The sequence below is a fragment of the Lagopus muta genome, chromosome 4, assembly GCF_023343835.1.
Source record: "Lagopus muta isolate bLagMut1 chromosome 4, bLagMut1 primary, whole genome shotgun sequence".
NCBI lineage: Eukaryota > Metazoa > Chordata > Aves > Galliformes > Phasianidae > Lagopus > Lagopus muta.
In genome coordinates this window covers 34,619,786-34,640,545 of record NC_064436.1, presented here as the reverse complement: position 1 = coordinate 34,640,545, position 20,760 = coordinate 34,619,786, and the positions used below count along the sequence as shown (strand labels likewise).

The following is a 20,760-nucleotide window of genomic DNA, read 5'->3' as shown; positions in this document are numbered from 1 at the left end:
TGAAGGAAACTACGTTCAGATAGGGAAAATCTAAAGGTTTGCCCTAGAAACATCAATCTACCAAAACAGCATTTCTAAAGGCAACTGCCTCATGCTCAGAGTTGCTGCACTGGTGTTTGGTTTTTCTATAATGAAGCACTAGCTCAGAAGAGATGAGATTTATTGGTCAGTTTATCACCTAATGAGGAAATGAAAGCTGAGAAATGAGACTCAGGAATGCTGCCACACATACTAACTCATTTAAACTCAGAATTGCAATTAGAAGTAGTCAAAAAGAGAACAAAGAAATTGGAAAACATTAAGAACACTTTCATCATATATTCTTGGAGATTCTAAATTTGAAACATTTCTTAAAACAAATGGCTTAAATACAGATTTAATTTAAGTGACTATATATAACATATAAATCCAGGCTAGTGCATTTTAATTGATAGTAGACATTGGACTTCTCTGTGACCAATGGCTAATAAAACACTGTTTTATTAGCAAAGATAAAAAGAGCCCTGAAGATACACTACAGACATACCCTACATAGCACCATGATGGTACTAGCTGAGAATTCTTCATTATGGACACTAAAAAAAGAAAGGGAAAAGTCTGTGAGTTTCCTACTCACTGTTTCACTGAGGAGGTGGCATTTGGATGTTCTGGACAAGGAACAGTTAAAGAAAGACAGAACATGGGGTTTAAAAAAGATTTTCAAGGAGGCAGAAGTCATTATAATCAAACAGTGAAAAATAATTTGCTTTTCTTCAGATCCCCTAAGTGTACTGCCCTGGACCACAGCTGCAGTTGGTGGCCGGACGTTTCATACACTGGTATAAACATCCTCTCAGTATTCTCTGGTGCAATAAATCACTCTGAGTTTAAGTGGGAGGAACTACAAAATTAATCTCCTGTCCTCTCTTGCAGTCACAGCACTACTTTCCCTGCAACCACATCAGAACCCTCCAAGCAGTTGCCATGTAATTATGGGAAGCTTGTCCTCTGTTTTGGCAAGCTATGTTCCCACCGCACCCTCTCTTCTGTACAAATGTGGGGGACTATAAACAACAGAAGAGTTACTCTGCAGCCATCTTCTTCCAGATGTTACTATGCAGTTTTTGCTGGTGACTCCCTCCCAGTCCATATGGAACCCACTCACCCCATGAAATGGTGCTCAGATGGAGTGTACATACTCCGGCAGTGTACACCAGCTAACCTGGTCACTCCCCTAGTGGTGCACTGGATGATGCATCATTTGTTTGAGACAGTATTGATATAAAAGGACCATTTAGACATGAGAACAGAGAAAAACATGAAACTTAAGAGAGAAAAGCAGTGGACTGGGGAAATTCTGGATTTGCACCCAGAACAAAGTCCTTTCTTTGTGCTCCCTGGCGGTCTTTTAAGAGGCCGCCAAGCACTTCAAAATTCCAAGGAACTTTGCATGACTTCAAATGCAGCTACAAATATTAAATGATCCTCCTGGTTTCCAACAGATAGCTTACATCAACACTTCAGCAAGCAATTAATTTGGTCTGTTTAAATAGTTTTATTTTTAGACCCAGCACACTAAACTACCAGAACTGATCAAGAACAGGCATTTTCACTTTAAAGTGAAATAACGTTCTAAATCCTGCACTTTGTTATCAAGGACTCCTAAAACCTGCCCCATCTTGGCTCCCAAGTTCGGCTCATCATTGAATTTAGTTTTAGCTGAAGCAGCAGAACCTCTAAAGACAATTCTGAGGATATCTACTCTTTAGGACTTCACAGGCATTTAATGAGGCAAATCCATGATCCCATAATGTGTAACAGAGATATTTTACCGATTGCAACAAAGTCGAAAGCTGTGACATAGATGATATTACATTAGAAACATCACCTGTGTTGCACATACACCAATCTCATCTTGCTGAAGCAAAGCTGTCATGTAAGCACTCAACAGATAAATAGGAAAGTTTACTATATATCCCTCGAAAGCCCCCATTTTAAAAAAATAGTACAGCTGTTGTCTTACCCTTTGCCTTGTGCTGAACATCTGGAGGAAACTGGTCAGGAACATACCACTGATAGTCTGGCTGCACAGAACAATAAAACATTATTACAGCAATATGGACTTCACAGACACTTCAAACAAGAGAATAGTGGCATGTTAAAAACATAATTGTGCTGTGAAGCTTTTTATTAGTCATACAGAAGTAGCTTACAAAAATCTTCTATCTAGCTTGATTTTCTACCAGTTGAGACTTTCTGCTTGCTTCCATCTTTGTGATGTATGGTTTAGTTGCTGCACCAATTAGAAACATTGTTGTAAACCTTTCTAGATCCTTCAAATCAAAAAACATTAACAGAAGCTAGTTCAAATTTAAATGGACTTTATAGTACACTACAGCTAGGAATAAAGAAATAAAACATATCAGAAGATATGACTGGCTCCATCCTCTATACTTAGCAAGCCAGAGAAGCCTGGTGTGCACTGTGACATGACAGGTGAACCTGTTCTACTTTCAGTACAGGTAACACATTGCTTTGCACAACAGGAAAATCCTTTTGAATAAAGTTCTCTCCCTTTTCCCTTTCCCACAAATTAGCATTTCTGCTGCAATCACATTAGCTGTTGTTTGATAATCTATTGAAAATACTGTGGGATGAGAAGATTCCCCATCTTTCTTATAAGAAGCACTATTGAGAAGGTTGTGTGCCTACAAGCATAGTACATGGAAATTCTTCATGGTAAGGAACAGTAATGAAGAAAGCAAAATTGTGTCGTAGTTTATATTGTGCACTGTGGTAAGTGAGTGTTACAACTAGAGAAAACAATCCAGGGACCAGGCTGTTTATCTGAAGCTCTGTTAAACCAGCAGTGTGATTTGAGCACTGCATTCAAGCTCATCAAATTACTTCCAGGCTTCAAATTAGTTAAATAATTGCTGTTTTGCAGAAATTACTCTAACAAAACCCTGAGTAGTCCAAGGAGACTCTTACAGACTTCAACTTGTAGAGAGAAATGCCATTAATGTCTCAAGAAGTTTTGCCTCAATTAAGATGGCAAGATGAAGCTGCAGATACAGAAAAGAGATTCAGCTTCTATGTGTGCTTTCATTCAGTCACATAGCAGTGATCATTATCATATGTTGCCAGGGAAAAGGAAGTATCCTATTTTCACTTGAAGAACATCGTTCACAGGAATTAACTAATTCTGTGTTTGAGGACAAACAAACAGGCTTTGATACAATGCAAGACTGTGCTTTACTTTATGCACCGTTAGTTTTCCCCTCTAATGGTTCAAAATGTATTTATCTGCATTGCTCTTCTGAATTTCTACTCCCTTTTTTGTTCTCTGATTTACTGTTTTCTTTCACGCGTACACAATGCAGAGTGGAATGCATTTCAGAGAAAAGAGATGTATTTCATGTTAGACTAAACAGATTTTTTCTATTGACAAGTAAAATGAACAAAAAGGCACAAGATATAAAAAGACTGAAAAAGCAAAAGCACAGACTAAACACACAGGGTTACATACGTTAACTCAGGACACCCATTAAATTCTAACACCTTTCCTCATTGCTAACAAATTGCTCAGGGAGCTATCAAAAGCTCAGAGCAGTAACGCTGCACTCACACAGGCAGAGAATTTCAAAGAAAGCTCAGAATGAAACAAGGAGTTACAAAGTGACCAGTCAAAGTGACCCCAGTGCTCCGGCAGGAACGGTTAAACTGTAAACCCAGTGATCCTTTACAGAATTAGAAATCCAGATGATGAAAGTTCAGGGAGAAGAGCCAAAATAATCTGGGACAGTGTCCAAATTGAAGTGAAAAACATTCCCCAATGCTTCAAATTCTGATAAGCAGGTAGATGAGCACACTCCTGAAGTATGGAAATGAGGTTTGACCACAGCCTTCTGCTTGTTTCTGCAGCCTTATATGTATTTTGCAAGAACTAAGCTTGAATTTCTCAAATAAATGAACATCTTTAGTAGGCGATAGCTTTATAGGCAGAAACAGATACTGTATATCTAAAATGACATTAACCATGTTTAAATGGATCTTCACTGGTTTTGAAGGGGTACAGCCTTCTTTTTAGATAACCCAGAGCACTTCAAAAATATCAGTCTTTGAAGCAGTATTTTCATTGAAATAGACAACTCCACCTGACATAATCTGGCCTAAAGAAAAAGATTTCACTTCATGCTGAGGATTACAGGAAAAAGGCCAATTTCCTGCTGTGTTATCTACATACAAATGTAACTCCCACTTATACTTCTTTTTTTTCCCCTCTCTTCTCCCAGTACACAGGCTTGCTTGGGAAAACTGCATTCCTAGAGCATTCATGGTCAGAGTGGCTCAACTCTAGTAGAACCTCATTCCTCACATAATCCTACTTTACATCAGAGGACCAGAAGGAAGGTACTACTTGGTACAAGAGATAGCATCTGGAATTTCACCCTTACAGTTTAACAGCAGCTCTGTGAATCCTACAGCTGGCTTGTCAGCGTGTGGGAATGGGGACGGGGAATGTGTGACTGTGCATCTGTCTACAGGAGTATTGCCTGAAGGTAGGACAGCTGTATTATCCACGAATGCAGAAATCGTAAGTGAAGCACAGAAGTTATTTTCCAGTGACAAGGCCAAAGAAAGAAATACTCAGGGTAGGACATGGAAATAAGCCATTAGCCAACAAGCTTTCTTAGGCAGACTAGACAGAAGAGAACAAAATAATATTGGCTGCAGCTAAATACTTATTGTTGTCACTATGATTTATTCTGAATGCCCAGAACTGGGATCCAGCTAGAAAAGGCTCTGAATTTACATGGATGTAAATTAATCTGAGAAACCAGCAAGAGCTTAATCAGACAATCTTTTTTTTTTTTTTTTTTTAATTATAGGATGACCACCATTATGACTGAAATCAAATGGATAATAGTCCCCTTTTTCTTCTCAGCAATTTAAAAATAATTAGTATTTGCTAAAATTATTTTAAAATTTACAAGGATATATACTTAAGGTATATAATTATTTACAGGCTTAAATTGCTGTAATTTTTTTCCTCTACACACAGATTTCAGTTGGCTATGCTTCAAATGAGACATGGCAGCAATCTGTGCAATTTAGTACCAAAGATGCTGGAACAAAAAGGAAGAACAGAACATGCTCATAAAAGGAAACCAGCATGTTGAGAAAGACAATTATGGAAGAGAGACTGTGCAGAACTCAGACTCTTCAGAATCTTGAGGTAATTCTAAAACCTGCATGAAATCTTGATCTGGTGCCAAAAACAAATGGAAAACCAACAAATTTGGATACTGGTGAGGATAGCAGTATGGCAGCACTGTGTTAATTCTTCCATGGTCACCACGCTGTGAGAAAATCAGCACCTTTGTGAAACTGGAGAAGGTGGAAACCTTACCGAGTGCTGCTGCTGTTCTTGTGCTCTGCGAGACACTCGGTGGACTCGAGGATCTTGATAGTGAAGAAGCAACCCACAACTCCCATAATTAACACACGGGGAGAGAAATAGCGGAGGTGGGTAGGTGAGCCTCTCGGACTGTACCGGAATATCTTTTGTCTGTCAAAAAATAAACAAAACAAGAAGAAATGCATTACTAACAGCATACGACAAACAGTAGAATATCCACATTCCAAATGCCTTGGTGAAAAGGAACAGGAAAGAAAAAAACCTCTCTCAGTGTGTGTCACAATGTTCAGTTTATTCTCTCAAGTCTGTTTATGATTAAAAAAATAAATGAAGAAATTTGATCTTTGCCATGACACGTTTTGACACTTTTTATATTAGAATTTTTCTCCTATATATGGCAAGCACATTTCTGGGTGTCTTCTGTCTTCAAGAGTTTTTCATCTCATGCCATAGCTTTCAATAGCTTGAAGTAAACCTACACAGACAGGTACTCATGCAATGAGAAAAAAATCAACTTCTGGTCCTTTGATAATGAACTGAAGTCTGTGGTATTGAGATTTGGTTGAGTCTTATTTCAGGCTGCGTGTCAGTAGAATCAATAGGAATTCACCAAGGGACAGAACAAGGAGGAATGACAGATGAGTCAGAACTAAATATTTTGACTTCAGAAAATAAACTAATAAATATGCTGCATGACTGTATGACTGTTCCCATATTTAAAGTCCTTCACAAGCTCTGTTTAATCATATCCCAAGGCAGAAAGAGACAAACAAGATGAATCCAAGTGTAAGTTCCCACTACCTATCTGCCTCAAAAATTTCCTGTGGAAATGTGAAAAGCCAAGTGCAAAAGGAAGAGTTGTGCAAGGGCAAATATGGAGGAGCCAATGCACTGGAAATTTCACACCCTACCTGGTCCCTCTCATCTGCTCATAGCCACAGATAACATGTGGAATGGATTTTTGTAAGCAACTGCAGCTGATCACACGAGGGGGATAGTTTAAAGCTCGGTACCAAGCCTTTTTATGTGGGCAAGCCTCAAGTAATCCTCCACTAGCCTCTGTTTCCTCTAGAACACACCAGTGAGCCACAGGTAATCCCCAGCTACAGCAGATCTGACCTTCTGGCAGGGGGAGAGAGGAAGAAGGAAGGAGTGCACTTGTTCTCCCAGTGTAAAGAACCTGAACCCTTCAGGCTGTCTTGCCATGTGCAATGCCACTAGCTGTTGTGGCTGGCAAGCAAAGGGAGAGGCTAGGCTCTTAAGAAATGGAGATACTCCTCAGTGAGCCCAAGGGCCAGCATTTCAGTTACATCCAGCAATAAGGAACAGGAAAAGAGAGCGTACCTGCTGCTGTAACTGCCTTTCTTGTGGTTCCTTTCCTTTCAGACAGGTCTTCATCTGTGAAGAAATGAAATATTCACCCTAATAAACCAACTCTCTAAAAGCCACATCCAAAGCTGTTCCTGTCATTGCAATGCAGCAACAACCAAGTTTTACACAAACACCATGCAAGCACATGCACCACCCATAGAGTATGTTCACGTGTGCACTGTGGAAACACTTCTTGCTCAGAGAGCTGGGGAGGGTGGAAGAGCCCATGCAGCATTGTTTGTAGTTCCCTATTTTCACAGCATCCACTGACCAGCTGGGGCCATGCAAGTTATGTATTTATGGTCTCCAGACAAAGCGAAAATACATAGGAAGAATGTGTCTGAGTGCGTTCTACCAAAAAAAATAATAATAATTACTTTATCAAACCATCCAGGAGTAGGCTGGAGTGGGAGAAATGTAATTAAAATGTGTTTGCATGCAATACTAACAGATTTGTCCTAGGTCTTTCTGCATGCCTAGGAGGATTTCTTTTTTTTTTTTTTTCCACACTTGCATGAAGTGCTTTGAAGCACCTATAAAAGCATTCACTAGCCAGAGGCCCTAATACTAATGCTGGCTCATGCCTGGGCTGAGAACAAGGCAATGTTGCAGTTTCTGTTTCACAACAAAGTTGGGGCAGACAAAAAAATCATCACAGAACATTTTGGTAATCAGCCGTTCTTTTAAGCTATTGCACAATTTTGTTGAGAGAGGAAACCTCAGCATTTCATCATTTTTAAATGGGGTTGAGAAAGCTTAAAGTTTTACATGCCATGACTTCGCCTTGGCTTCCTGAATGTCTGTGAACAGAATACTGACACTACTCCGAAGAGATAAAAAGGATGTTGCAATAACAAATTATTCTAGAGGCTGCTCAGATAATTTGCATGGAGACATTTATTTTTTTTCCTCAGTGATATTAATATTACTCCGTAATTCCAAGACAGAGGTCAGGACACTTTACAGACATTTCTCATTTCAAAAGCTGGTTCAATGTCATGACTCTAATATCAAGTGCCAGAAAAACAATCAGGAGCCCTCTGGATTTGTTTTCGATTTTCCTCTCCATTTTAAGATATGTTTGAGGATTTTTTGCAGTAAACACTCCCCTCATCTGCTTAATTTGGAAGTTGTCTCTAATCATTTCTCATCTTCTTAACTCATTACTTCAGAATGATTTCATCCCAGGTGGTGACCTCACATAAAATTCAATGTCAATTAATAGGAGCCAGAAAGCCTTGGGTTGTGTGGAGAGTGAGAAAATAAAAATAAAATACGCATGTGTTGGCAAGAGCATCTTTCTTTTGACTCATACCTGTGAGTTTAGTTTATTCAGTTGAGTCTGTAATCTCTCATTAGCCTTCTGCAATGCTTCTTTCTCCTCATTAAGTCTTTCTCTGTCAGATCTCTCCTTTCTGAAGTCCTCTTCATATATTTGTACCTGCAATCATTATGACCAAGTCTGTGAATTTCAGCAGAGCCACACAGAAATTTTAATCCACTTTTTTTGTGTGTGTGTGGTTGCTTTTTAAACACTTGTCAACCAGAGGGTTGCATCCGAAAAGGATCCTTACAATCCTGCAACCAAAATACTTTCCCCCATCTTTTTTTTTAAATTAAAAATAGCAAATGAAGAGTCTCCAGTGGCACATATCAACTGAAACAGTCCACAGCTTCATTGTTCATAGACACATGTAATTACTGGGGAATATCCATTTTAAAGACTATAAATAGGATTGCAATGATTAAAGACATGGATATTTTTAGGGAATAAACAGTAGTTCAAAAAAAAAAAAAATCCCTTTTTTCCATCAATCTTCTTTTCAATTACAAGCCCTTGCAACTCCCCCTTGTACCTCAGTGAGTATCATGGTGGAGGCAAAAGGTGTCGGCATAGCACAAAAAAACAACTTCCAGCACACAGTCCGACATAACATTATCATTTTATTCAACCTATCAATGAACAGCTATGATTAAATAATGTCCTGCCTTTTCCATAGCCATTAAACACCACTGAACACCACATGACAAGATCAGCCTTGTGCCTGTCTTGTTTTACGCCCTGTAGTTTTACTTTATATGTTGCTCTAACCATCTAACATTGGTGCAGATCAAAGGATTAAGCTGCACAGAAATACTGGTACTATTTAGAGCTGTGACCAGAAGACCTGGACAAGTCAGGACTGTCAAGAAGTTTAGACCTTGCCTGAAACACTGTAGGAAGAAATCTGTAGGAGGATGCCTTGCCCTAGAAGCTTGAAAAGGGATGAGAAAAAATAATTGGCCAGTGTACCTTTTGTCTGTGATATGGGACCTCTGATCCCCCCTCTCAAACAGCTGCCCAAAGAACCTACCCATCTCAGCAAAGAGGCAGAGGGGATCATTGACACATAATTCAGAATGCAAACATGGGGGTTTGACCCAGTTCCTAGAAGACAAACTGTCTTTTGATACTGAGGAATACAATATCTTTTCTCTTCTTATGTCATATGGGGTCATAGCTCCGCATCCTGTTTAAAAAACATCCGACCTCCCAGGGCACAGACAGCAAACGTATTCAGAAGCAAAATACAAGTCCATAAGTTAATTGATATCAAGCTGGCTGACTTTAGTTCCTCAGCTAATGGACAGACATCCACCTGGTGTGAACTTAGAGGTCGGTGGTACTTCCACAGACAATACAGAAATACAGCAGAAATACACTGGAGTGGGAATGACCATCAGAGCTTCCAGGAGTCCTTTTGTGTCCTTGCAGTTGGCCACTAAAGTCTGCTAACAGTCTACTTGCAGAGTTTCTTTGCTGCAGGTCAAGCTCTGCCCACAGCACAGACCTAGTTTGCTTTTTGCTGGCAGCAGTATTATGACTTCACAGGAAGACTAAAGAAATGTTAATGCCTCAGGGAACAAAAAAAGTCAACATAGGGCTCCATAAATTATTTTCATGACTTGCCTGTTGCAGCTAATTTTTGCAAGGTTTTTAGGGCCCAGAGGCCCCCCACTAGATATAATCCCTTTCCTGAATAACACGGTGTAAAAACGAACAAAGGCTTTCTGTGTGGCCACGTGGAGTCTCAGCTCCACTGCCTGTGGCTGAAGGAGGTATGAGTGCTGTGATCCCCTGAAACAGATGCAAAGCTGTCAGCTACTGACGTGTAGGTTTCCTGTATCCCTGTCCATCTACACACATCTCAGCGTTTCCTCATTTCTTCTTTCCTGCTTTGCTCTCTGCTCTCACACTTCCCTCTCAGCTGTAGGGATCTGTTGAAGCTGCAAGAGAGCAAACTTTGTCACGGTTTTGTCAATATTCTCTTGCACAGAGAAAGGGAGGGACACCTCCCAAGGAATGAATGCCTTCAACTCGTCCGTAATGGCCATCTTGGCTGATGACAGCCAAGATCTGGTGAGACTGTCACATCACTTTTCATCCCAAGGATGCCTTTCCCTGTAAAGCTAAAGCCTCCTGCTCCACTCTGTGCAAAAGGAAGTTTGGATTCACTGTACTGATTTATAGAACCAGAAAAATAAATTCATAAAATGGTTACCCCATGAGAATTCTGAAAAAATTTGGTTTACTCTATTTTATTGTGGAGAATGAAATAACTCATTACTGTACAATCAAGTACAGGATTTTATTTTCCAGCATGTGGCAAGCATTACATTAGAGAGCAAACTCTGGCTCTGCTGTCAAACGTGACAGAAACAAGTATTTTATTTCTATTGAATAAAATTTCCATTCTGATCATATCCATTTGTGTGTCAATAATGTTAACCTTAACACTGTCCAGAATGACTGACCTAAACTGCAGAACTATCTGTAAAGTATCATGCTTTAACGAGATTCTTTCATGTGCAGACAGAGAGTGCACAAAGCACTTGAATAGCTTAAAATGAACATTAAAAAAAATAAATACACTTCCCTATAGTCACAGGCATACAAGTTATGGATGCAAATGTTTTGCCTCATACTTGAAAACACTGCAAGACCAGCACTAATGAATTGTTTTGAGAATCCTGGTCTTAGCAAATTAAGCTTTCAACTTCAACAAAATAAGAAACAGAAGACACAAGTGACCAATCCATCAGTAACTGATGAAGTACATCAGTCTCTCTGGATGAATTCAGCCCATAGCAAGAGGCTGCCAGGACAGCTCCAAGAACCACAAACGCCATTTTGCCGCCTGAGGTCCAAGACAAGGCTTTGCTCCAGATCTTTGCAAGGACTCAGTTTCACTTTATGGACTCTGCTGTGATGACAGCATTTTAGGAAAAACCAGTTTTAATAGCGTAGAGCTCCTACAGCTTCCTTCCAAAAGTACTATATAATGAGTCAACTAGACACTGCTCTTGGGAGTGAAGGCAAAACCACATAGCATGAAATTCTGCCAGGCTTTCTCTTAGCCATTCTTACCTGTTGTCTGAGAACTTCAAGTTGGGTTCTCATGTCACCAAAGCTGTTCTTGTCACCAGTCTCTGAAGGAGTCCTAAGAACAGACGAGTTCTTTTTCAACACATCCAGAAGGGCCTGCAACATAAAACATGACACTTACTACTGAGACTCACCACATCAGAAAAAGTTATTTCAATCCATTATAATGTTTTCTCTTTAAATAAACAGATTAGAGTGAGTCACAGCATTTTCCTTCACTTACAGTTGCTTCAGTTATACACACAATGTTAACTCACTAACAATAACGTGTATGCATGCCTAAGTCCAAATTTTCCAAGTGCCCACACTGCATTCATGAATCTGAGACAGCACAGTTTAGAAGACTGTGTTCTTACTTACAGCTATAACCAACAAATAACAGTGAACATCACAGCTGCAATTCTCATCCAGAAATGTCATTTTACCTGTGTAAATCAGAATTTGGGAAAACCAAGGGAGGTGTCTAAATTCATCTGGGTCCAAAAACAAACAACCCAAGACTGTATAAAGAAGCATTCTGCCATATCCTCCTATACATGTAACTATAGTAAAGCCTGATCAAAACACCCTCTGCAGAAGGAGCCCAGACTTCTTCCAACTAGAACCAAAGGGAAAACTCCTTTTGAAAGGAAGTTATGTAGTCTCTGTAATTTGTCACTAGAGGGAGTTATGTATACGCACACTGCACAGAATGTTCTTACATGCTATTTTTCAGTCAAATTCTGCTACTTAGAATGTTTTATTTAGTAGTATTCCACAGCAGTCCCTTGGACTGGAATAGTTTTTAAACTACTCTTACCACTTTTTGTCTATAACCACACACTATGCTCATGTATTTGTTTACTGTAGCACAAATACTGCAGTTTCAGTACTTTTCCACGTCTCTCTCAGGACGTATAGACTCGGCTAATTTCATTCATTTCAGAAGGCTCCATTCTTGCTTATGTTCCCCAGCTCCTCATGGCTGGCCACATACTATTCGTGTCTTAAGAGAAGGGGGAAGATCATTTTGGAAGAGGAAGAAGAAATAGGCAGGGAAAAAAAAATCAACAGCATATAATGTAACACAAGGATTAGTAGCATTACGGACTTCATTTTCAATGAAGTACCAAAAGGAGAACAACAACAACAACAACAGCGCTTCCTGCAAAGAATGCAGAAGAGAAAAGGGAGGCCTTTCATTTGATGAGCTAGTATCAAAGGGATACTGCAGAAGATAAATAGGCATATAATGGTAAAGTTTGTGTACCGTGTCATACGTGAATAAGATTGAACATAGATATGGGAGGATAAAGATACTAATAGCTCACTGGTTGATCTTCCTTTTGTCTATTCTGGCCTCTGCTAATCTCTCTCAGCATATGACACTTCAGCATTCTGCACAAATAGCAAAACAAATAAAAACAAACTTCACATTGGCATTTAGACTGGAAGTTGTTCACTAGCAGCCACAAGGAATGGAAGATAGAATGTATCGTGAGCTGTATGTTGCACAATAAACTAAATCATAAAAGCTTCTTTCATCATAAAAATAAGGACAAAAGTATTACGCAGTGATGCTCTGAGCAAGACTAAAGATCATATTACCCAAGAAGAAGAATAACAGAGACCAGCTCCATGCAAGGAACACCTAAAATGAGGACGATCTCACGGCTCACTGAGTTAAATTCAGCTTAACTTCATGCAGTGTCAAATATTGTTCATTCAGAAATACTGAAAACCACAACCTGAAATTGCAAAATTAGCCACACAGAGTTCTCCTGAAATTTTCTATGTCAAAAAGGGAAATGTGTGACCAAAAAATATCTAACTTTATTCTCATAGTTATGAGAAGGATAAATAGTCCATGCATCTAGAAATACCTTAATCAAACCAGAATGCATTTTTAGGCCTGAGAATAAATTCTGAAGAGAGTAGTCATAGAGACAAGAAAAAAGGGATGAAGCAAAGCACAGTTTAACCTGATATCTTTCATTAAAAATAAGTAAATAAATAAAAAATACAAAATAAAATACAAAATACAAATAAAAATACAAAATAAAAAATACAAAAATTCACAGATTTTCTTAATGGGGAAATACATTCCAGTCTATGGTTGAAAAACATAACTGAGATGGTAATACAGCAAAATTATCCATTAAGTTAGAGAGAAATTGGTCTAATACTTTTACTGTATGGTGAACAGGAAAGTCAATACTGGGACATGGTATTGCAAACTATTCTGGCATTACAGAATCAGTTTCATAATACAAACATCAAAGCAGGATCAGACCAAACCCTGCACCATGGGCTCTCCAGATGACTGGATCAACATGAAGCCCGAAGTAAATGTACTTGGACACAGTACTAATGTCTTCAATAAAAAGGGAACTAAGCAACTGAAATGACTGAGGTGCAAAATCATACAAATGAGCAAGTATAGCTGCGTATTAAGAGATCAAAAGAACTGGGTCAGCTTAACTAAACTGTCCTCTAGTGAAAATATGACTGCCCTGTGTAGCTAAATGTAAAAGTAGGGGTAACAGTAGGAGTGAAGGAGATCTGGTACCATAAGAACAAATGAGTATCAATTGGCCAGAATATACTCCTCCCAATTGAAAGAGATGAAGTGTCTAATGAAAACAGAGACAGAGTTCCAGAACAACCTTCCAAAAGATGCAGTGGAAGGAGTTTCAAGTACTTTTAATACAGAAGTTTGATTAGAATTTGTAAGAACTTCATGTCACTGAAATTGCAATAGCACAGTTTTATATACATTCACGACATGAGGTGTGAAGGATGCAGTTACACAGGAAATCAGCATCACTCATGTTAGAAAACACATTGCATGAAATTGATGTTTCATTTAAAAGTACGCTTTACTCACCTACATCTTAGTTCCAATAACATTATAAGATAAGAAAGCAAAACAAAACATTGAAGTGAGCTGTTTTTACCAAAAAAAAAAAATGAAAATACAGTAAGGTTTTGAGCAAGTCTTGCTAAAGCATTTCAGAATGAGTTAGAAATCATGAATTCTGTCAGATTTTAATATGACAGCGTTGCTTTTTTACCCTGACTTTTGCAGGTCCTCTAGCTTATGCTGCACTTAAAGACACACAGCAATGGTTACTGCAGTGCATTTCCTCAGGAAGCGTTTGTGGTTCACCATGAAATATAGAATTGTTAGGAAACACCCACTGCTTCACACGATCTTCTGATCAAACTAAGTTACATTTATTAGTTTCCCTCCAGTGGAAAATTTAAACAAAAAACAAAAAACAAAAAACCTTGAGTTATATTATGGCAATTTCTTCAAAAATATATACACACGTACATGAGAATATGCATACACATGTGTATATGTATGCACACAAGAACAGGAGCATTTGTCTTGTAAAGAGAAGCCATTCTCTAACAAAACATATGTAAAACAAGTTTATAAACTAACTTTTTTAAAGCAGTGTTTCATTAGATGCATACGAAAGCAATTTCCTACTTCTCTTCTGTTCTAACAAGGAGAAACCTAGAAAGAGCTTAAGTGTGGTACAGAGAAGTTTCACAGATGAAGCCAGAGATTTTCTTTCTTTAATCTTTGCAGTGCAAACTCTGCTGCCTGCCAAAGCAGCATGCCCAGGTATTTGCTAAATTCAGTTCATGCTTGTTTCCCCAGCTCCCTGAATCAGCCATTTACAGATTAACAGAGATTAGTTTGCTGCCATGAACAGACTGTCCACTCAGGATTGAGAAGAAGATCATCAGGTAGCGTCAGTGCTTGATAGTAGAGGCCCTAGAATTAAAGGGAGAAGTGATTTTCTGACCAGTGCCTCATTTTTGTTCCTACCTTGTTGAGACGACTTATTTCACACTCATAGTGCTCTTGTTTTCTTATCATTGATGCATTCTTCTGCTTCAGGAGCTTGTTTTCTTCCTTCATTTCATGCAGGGCTTCACTGAGGACCTTTGTTTCTTTCTGGGATGCAAAAACACAGAGAAATGCTGTTGAAATGCAGATGGAATCATTTTTCAAGAACAGTTTTCAGAATATCTGCTGTCTGGCAGATGTGCTGAATTTCTGGTGTCCCAAACATAGCTGTGAAGGAAAGCAACAGGAAGACGGGTGGTTAGTAAAACCCAAATATGATAAAGTCTGTTGAAACCATTTTGACCACTCACCATATGATGAGATAGAGGCAAAATAGCAGACTAAATTCTCTACGATCTGCTGTTGCACAAAGGCATGAAAAAGCTGGCAGGCCAAGGCAAACAGTTGCATACAAATGACCATCCCAATCCTGCTTCAGGCTCATCTACCCATACCAGGGATAGAGGCTTGTGGAGTCCCAGTCATTCTCAGTATTATGTAACATTGAAGATAAAACCACTTCTCAGTGTTAAATAGTCTGAGGGCTTGAGAAATTAAGGCAAGCAAGCCTAACCCTGCTCAAAAATTACCATGCTACCAACGAAGGCTTACAGAAACCCACTTTTTCACCCCATCACAGTTGTTGGTGCCTTGAACTTGACCCTTCTTGGTATGTCTGTCCACACTGTTTCCTTCAAGTAAGCTACCATGAAGATGTTCCTATTTGCAACAAGGCCTACAGTAGCCTTTCAAGATAGTATCGTAGGAATTATTAGGACAGATTTGCCAAATTAAGTTTGATTCCCTTTTCCTATTGCTTTCAATAATTTTCAGTTTACAGTGAAGGGAGCTAAGATTCAGATCACAGCCTGAAGTAGCTGGTGACGTTTAAGATTTCCTCCTTTCTCTCCAAGGGAAAAGCTTCCTTGCTAACCTGCTTTTATCGCGTTGTCTGCTGGTTACATGCATTGAACAGAACTGTCTGTTCTACTAAAAACAAATATTTCAAATATACCTCTGCAGTTGCCTTATGTAATAAAGAAATGAAATCCAACAATCACACACGTGATATTATATGAATGCTCTGTGCAATAGGCATACCTCTGTGCAGCTACGAGGCATTCATGTTTGAGCTCATGAGATATGAATCGCAGTGTACATATCAAGTCATTGAGAAACACCCTTGAGAAACTGCCACTTATGCACGAGGTAGCTTTATTTTTCTTTGTTCCGCATAGGAACTCAGGAGCTTGCTCAAGTTGGTATGCTTGAAGATATTAAAATAAAAAACAATGGCAAAAATTAAATTTCTGATAGGCTTTTATTATATTCTATGCTTCACCATTACCACCCTCTTTCCCTAGCTCCTGGCACACATTCTTCTCCAGGATTGATAGCTTAGAGAAATGGCTATTTGCAAGTAAAGATTTCCAGTTTGTTGAGGTTTTTGAACCATTCACATTCTTCTTATTCAACTCTGAATTTTAGGCGTTCTGGCACCTAGATTTTACCATAAGTCTTTGGTCGCTGCCTATGGCCATATAGTCAAGCCCAAAAGGAGCCAAAAAATGTGCATTTCCAAAAGAATCGGTTTTCCTCTGTGGGCCACAGAGGTCATGGGAACAGATAGCTAAGTTCACAACGTTGTCTTTCTGAGACATACTTTCAGATTCATCAAAAAAGGAAACAGCCCTCTAAGACAGCAGTAGTGGATAATCTACCCCGGGACTATTAGCTGCTGCTGGCTTTCTTAAATGGGTCAGGAAAGCATGCAGAGAATGGCTTCTCTGCTGCTACTCTACTATGGCTGTGGGATTAGATAAGCAATTAGAGAGCAAACAACACTCTTCCCTGGCAATAGCTTTCTGCAGCTTCTCCCAGCTCTGTGGCTATGGGATGGGATGTGGAACCTTTGAAAAAGAAACTACTGCTAACTTCTAAGAAATTTTACATGTACATATATATTATTTATATATATATATATATGTATGTATGCATGCATGCATTTAACAAAATATAAATGCTGTTATGAAGAATGTTAGATGCTTTAGAAAAAAAATATATAGCCCTACAAATCTAACCTTGGTAAATTTATCAGCCTGGGTCCCTTCAGACTGCTGAACAATAAAGACAGATCTTGTTCATGTGCTTTCAAGCTGAATAACTTTAAGCATTTCTTTGGATCATCCCCTGGAATTGCTTTTTCTTCATCTAACCCCATGGGCAGCCTGGGTTGATGTGGGTATTAAAAATCATGTCGCTCATTCAAAATCCACTGCTTTTATCAGCTACATCTGCAAGGGTACAGATCTTCTGCATCCCTGCAGCTCGTCCAGCAGGTAAAGAAATTCAAAGGGAAGAGAAGCACTTTCTGGTTGACTGTATAATTTGTAAAGAAACTGCTGAACTGAGACTGGCACATGTAAGAGGTTTCTGGAGTACAGAGTTATTTTGTTCATTATTTGCGTATGTAGTTAGAAAAATAAAAATATAAATGGAGAGCACACCCTTTTAGAAAGCTAGGTATTTTTCACAGCTATCACATTGTAAAGGGTGGGCAATAAAAGCTGTAGTAATACAAGGAAGAAGATGAACTGTCTCACCTTGTCTGCACACTGAGGGTAAACACAGGCAGTGATTCAGCACATTCATTATGGCACAGTTTGCTTTAAAGCCTGGAAATGGTTTGTGGATTTACTTTAGAGGGAACGCTTCAGGGATCTGACTGCCAGTGTGCATCTCTATGCCACTGCCTAAGGACTCCTGAGAGAGGTGCCTGACTATTCTCAGGGTAAGGTGAATGCTTCTCTAGAACAGAGAGCTACAACCGATCAGCCCCATTGCTTTCAGCACTTAATACCTTAATCTTTAAGGGGACCTAAGACAGCTAGTTGTAAACTGTTGACGCTAGCCCACATGTAAAAATATGTATCAAAAAGTGGGGTATGGAGTTCAGTTCATTACTGCCAAGCATTTTAAATAAACCTGCAGCTTTTCCACTGAAAGTCTCTGTAGTACTTTCTTTCACTGAGCGCTCAAAGAAATTTACCCTGAAATTAACACTTAGGCAGAACACCTCTGCACTGCGCACATCAATCCGTCCTTTATTCCCACACACAGACTACTGCTGTGCAGTCTGACAATCTTTATGCAAACGACTGTCTCACCACGTAGTTCTCTGATCAGACACTGCCTTGAGTCCAGTACTGAAGAGCCCAACACCACAACTCCATCTACTGGTTGTACAACAACCCACGCCATGCACCTCGCTAGAAGAGAGAAAAGGCAGGACAGCGTTCAGCGCTGGGTAAGAGAATGCACCCTCCTACCATTTCCTGTGATGGTGTGTCTCTGTCCAGGATCTGCAATCTCTCCTTCTCTGGAGGATGTCGATGTCTTTCTTCCTCCAGCTCACTGACTCTCTTCTCTGACACGTGCAGTTTTGCTTTCACTTCTGCCAGCTGAAAGGCAAGTAACATACCATGGTGGGCTGCCTGTCCATCCTAAGGGGCTCAGCACACCAAAAGCGCCATGGCATCCCTTCAGCTCTCAGTAGACTGGTGTAAAGGAGTGGGTCTGTTTGGCTGTAAAGTTCCCAATTGCTTATTTCTCCCCCCACCTCCCTGACTCCAAGCTTTGCTGCTCTGTTTGAAGTCTTAGTAACTCTGGGCAATTGCTTTCATGGTGCTCAATCAGCTGACTCTTGCACTGATTTTGCTGCCAAAGCACAGCTACTAAGGGGTTGTTACTCTGTATGAATTCATTTTAATGTTCTTTTCTCTTTTCTCTTTGCAACATGGACCAGGTCTGCTCTAGTACACATCCAAAGCAATGTAGACAGAGGCACAAAAATGTGTTATATTAAATGAGGAAGAGTCATTTGAATTCTCCTCCTTTGGAGGGAGAGGGGGAAGAAAAATCAAGGAAGAAATTATCTGGATCTCAGTAAAACTTACTGGAACATATTAGAGAGAAAATTTTCCTGATAAGTACATGAGGTCACTCATCCAACTTCCTTCCCGTAGAAGGAAATAAGAGATGAGAAGTGTCAGCTTACAAAGAGATTTGGTTTTTGGAGTATCAAAAGAAATTGCTAGCACTCCATTAATAAACCAGAGTGGTAAGTACCATGAAAGGTGGGACAAGAACCAAAAGACACATAGTGATGTGGATCAGTGGCTGGATGCATCAGACACCACAAGTTACTTTTCAGTCATCTGTGCTCTGAAGTGTGCCCTTTTGGAGGATATGATGTTCTCTGCTGTCATGTCCAGCCCGGTTCCCTACTTGGAGAGATGGGCTACTTCTGTACTCTCTTGTTATTTTATCCCACTGAAGATTGTGCATGCATTATCTTTACTTGTATGCGATGAAGTATTTTTACCTATGTAAGCTAAAGACAAAGTAAATATTATGCTTCCTGCCCCCATCCACTCAAAAGATACTCACTACAGATATGGCACCTAGTTTTTAAGCTGAATTAACTAACTAGCAGCAGGTGACATTCATATTCCAATAGAAGTAATCAGCATCGTTACCTGTTTTTCATAAAGCTGTTTCATGGTTCTAAATTGATGATCCCATTGCTTGTTCACCTCCAGAAGCTGTAATGATCAGGAAGTTACTGTAAATAAGTCTTATTTCAACACTGTCAATACATAAAAAAAGACTGGCATTCTGGTACTCAAACTGTGTGTTCACAGTCTCCTTGTTATCTGGCCAGTTCATATCCAAGAAAGCAAATGGAAAGTTTTGCAAGCTTTATGGCCCATCTGTCAGTTATTTGCTATTTCAGTTACAGAACATGAATGTTCAGGAAGTGGAAATCAGAAAACATGCAAATATACAATAAATTACAGGTGAATCACTAGCAAGACTGAACAAACCCCCAAGATGCAGTTCCTACATGACCAAGGACTTTTTGTTAGTCTGCTTTAAGTTACATAAATGTATTTGCAATTAGAAGGTCACTGGCTTCAAGAAGTGAAAGAACATGTCTATTAACTGCAATTACTACTGAGTGCAGAGCTTTCTTGCCTTTCTCATTACCACTAAACTGAAAAATAGCAGGCATGCAAGACAGGGAACCCTAGCAAACAACTTTAATGCAAGTATTACAACTGAAATCAGCATGTGTGCATTTTTATTGAAGAAAGCCAAATAGGTCTCAGAAATTTTGATTTTTAGGATACAGGATCGCACTTTGGGATGCTCAGCTAGAGTTTGCCCAGTTTGCTGCTACCTGTGAATAAGACTCCATTTGCTAGTACTCATAGTGATTCTTAGGCCTTCACCAAATTAAGAAAATCTGCCCTTTATGACATAAAAATCTTTGCTCTTCTGGATTCGTATTTATGTTATAATAGATGATAATTTGATTTTGGAGGCGGTACTCAAAGTATTATACTATAAAGATTATAACTGTAAAGGTAAAGGATAGGTAAATTCAAGATTACCTCTTGTCTCTGTCTTTCCAGTGAGAGGATATGTCGTTCCTGAGAGTTGGCTAATAGAGTCTTCTGTTTGTTTGGTAATCCTTGCTTTGACTGGAGGAAAAAAGTGCTTAAAATGAATGTTTTCAGCATCCTCTCTTCAAGTCAATATTATCAAATAAAACTCCCATCCACCCTGCTACGTTCATGTAAAGAATTTGAAGCAGCAACATTTTCTTTCACTGTATTTGATTTCGGTACCTCAACACTCTCTGGCAGTGGATTC

The 20,760-nt window shown here is 39.3% G+C and overlaps 1 protein-coding gene across 6 annotated transcripts in view; it reads right to left on the bottom strand.

Annotated features, from left to right (window-relative positions):
* TNIP3 (TNFAIP3 interacting protein 3) overlaps window positions 1-20,760 on the bottom strand; it is an 85,530-nt gene that overhangs the window by 14,063 nt on the left and 50,707 nt on the right. For 4 of the 6 annotated variants that reach the window (XR_007376221.1, XR_007376222.1, XR_007376223.1 and 1 more), the window contains 9 exons: window positions 20,499-20,588; window positions 19,581-19,646; window positions 18,372-18,503; window positions 15,022-15,150; window positions 11,181-11,294; window positions 8,088-8,213; window positions 6,746-6,799; window positions 5,393-5,551; window positions 2,003-2,063 (listed from right to left, as the gene is read on the bottom strand). Coding sequence is in view for 3 of the 6 variants with exons in the window: in XM_048941285.1 (XP_048797242.1) it covers window positions 2,003-2,063; window positions 5,393-5,551; window positions 6,746-6,799; window positions 8,088-8,213; window positions 11,181-11,294; window positions 15,022-15,150; window positions 18,372-18,503; window positions 19,581-19,646; window positions 20,499-20,588 (931 nt within the window). In the remaining 3 variants the exon portion in view is untranslated. The remainder of the gene's footprint in view (window positions 1-2,002; window positions 2,064-5,392; window positions 5,552-6,745; window positions 6,800-8,087; window positions 8,214-11,180; window positions 11,295-15,021; window positions 15,151-18,371; window positions 18,504-19,580; window positions 19,647-20,498; window positions 20,589-20,760) is intronic. The other 2 variants (XM_048941282.1, XM_048941283.1) reach the window with 1 other exon arrangement.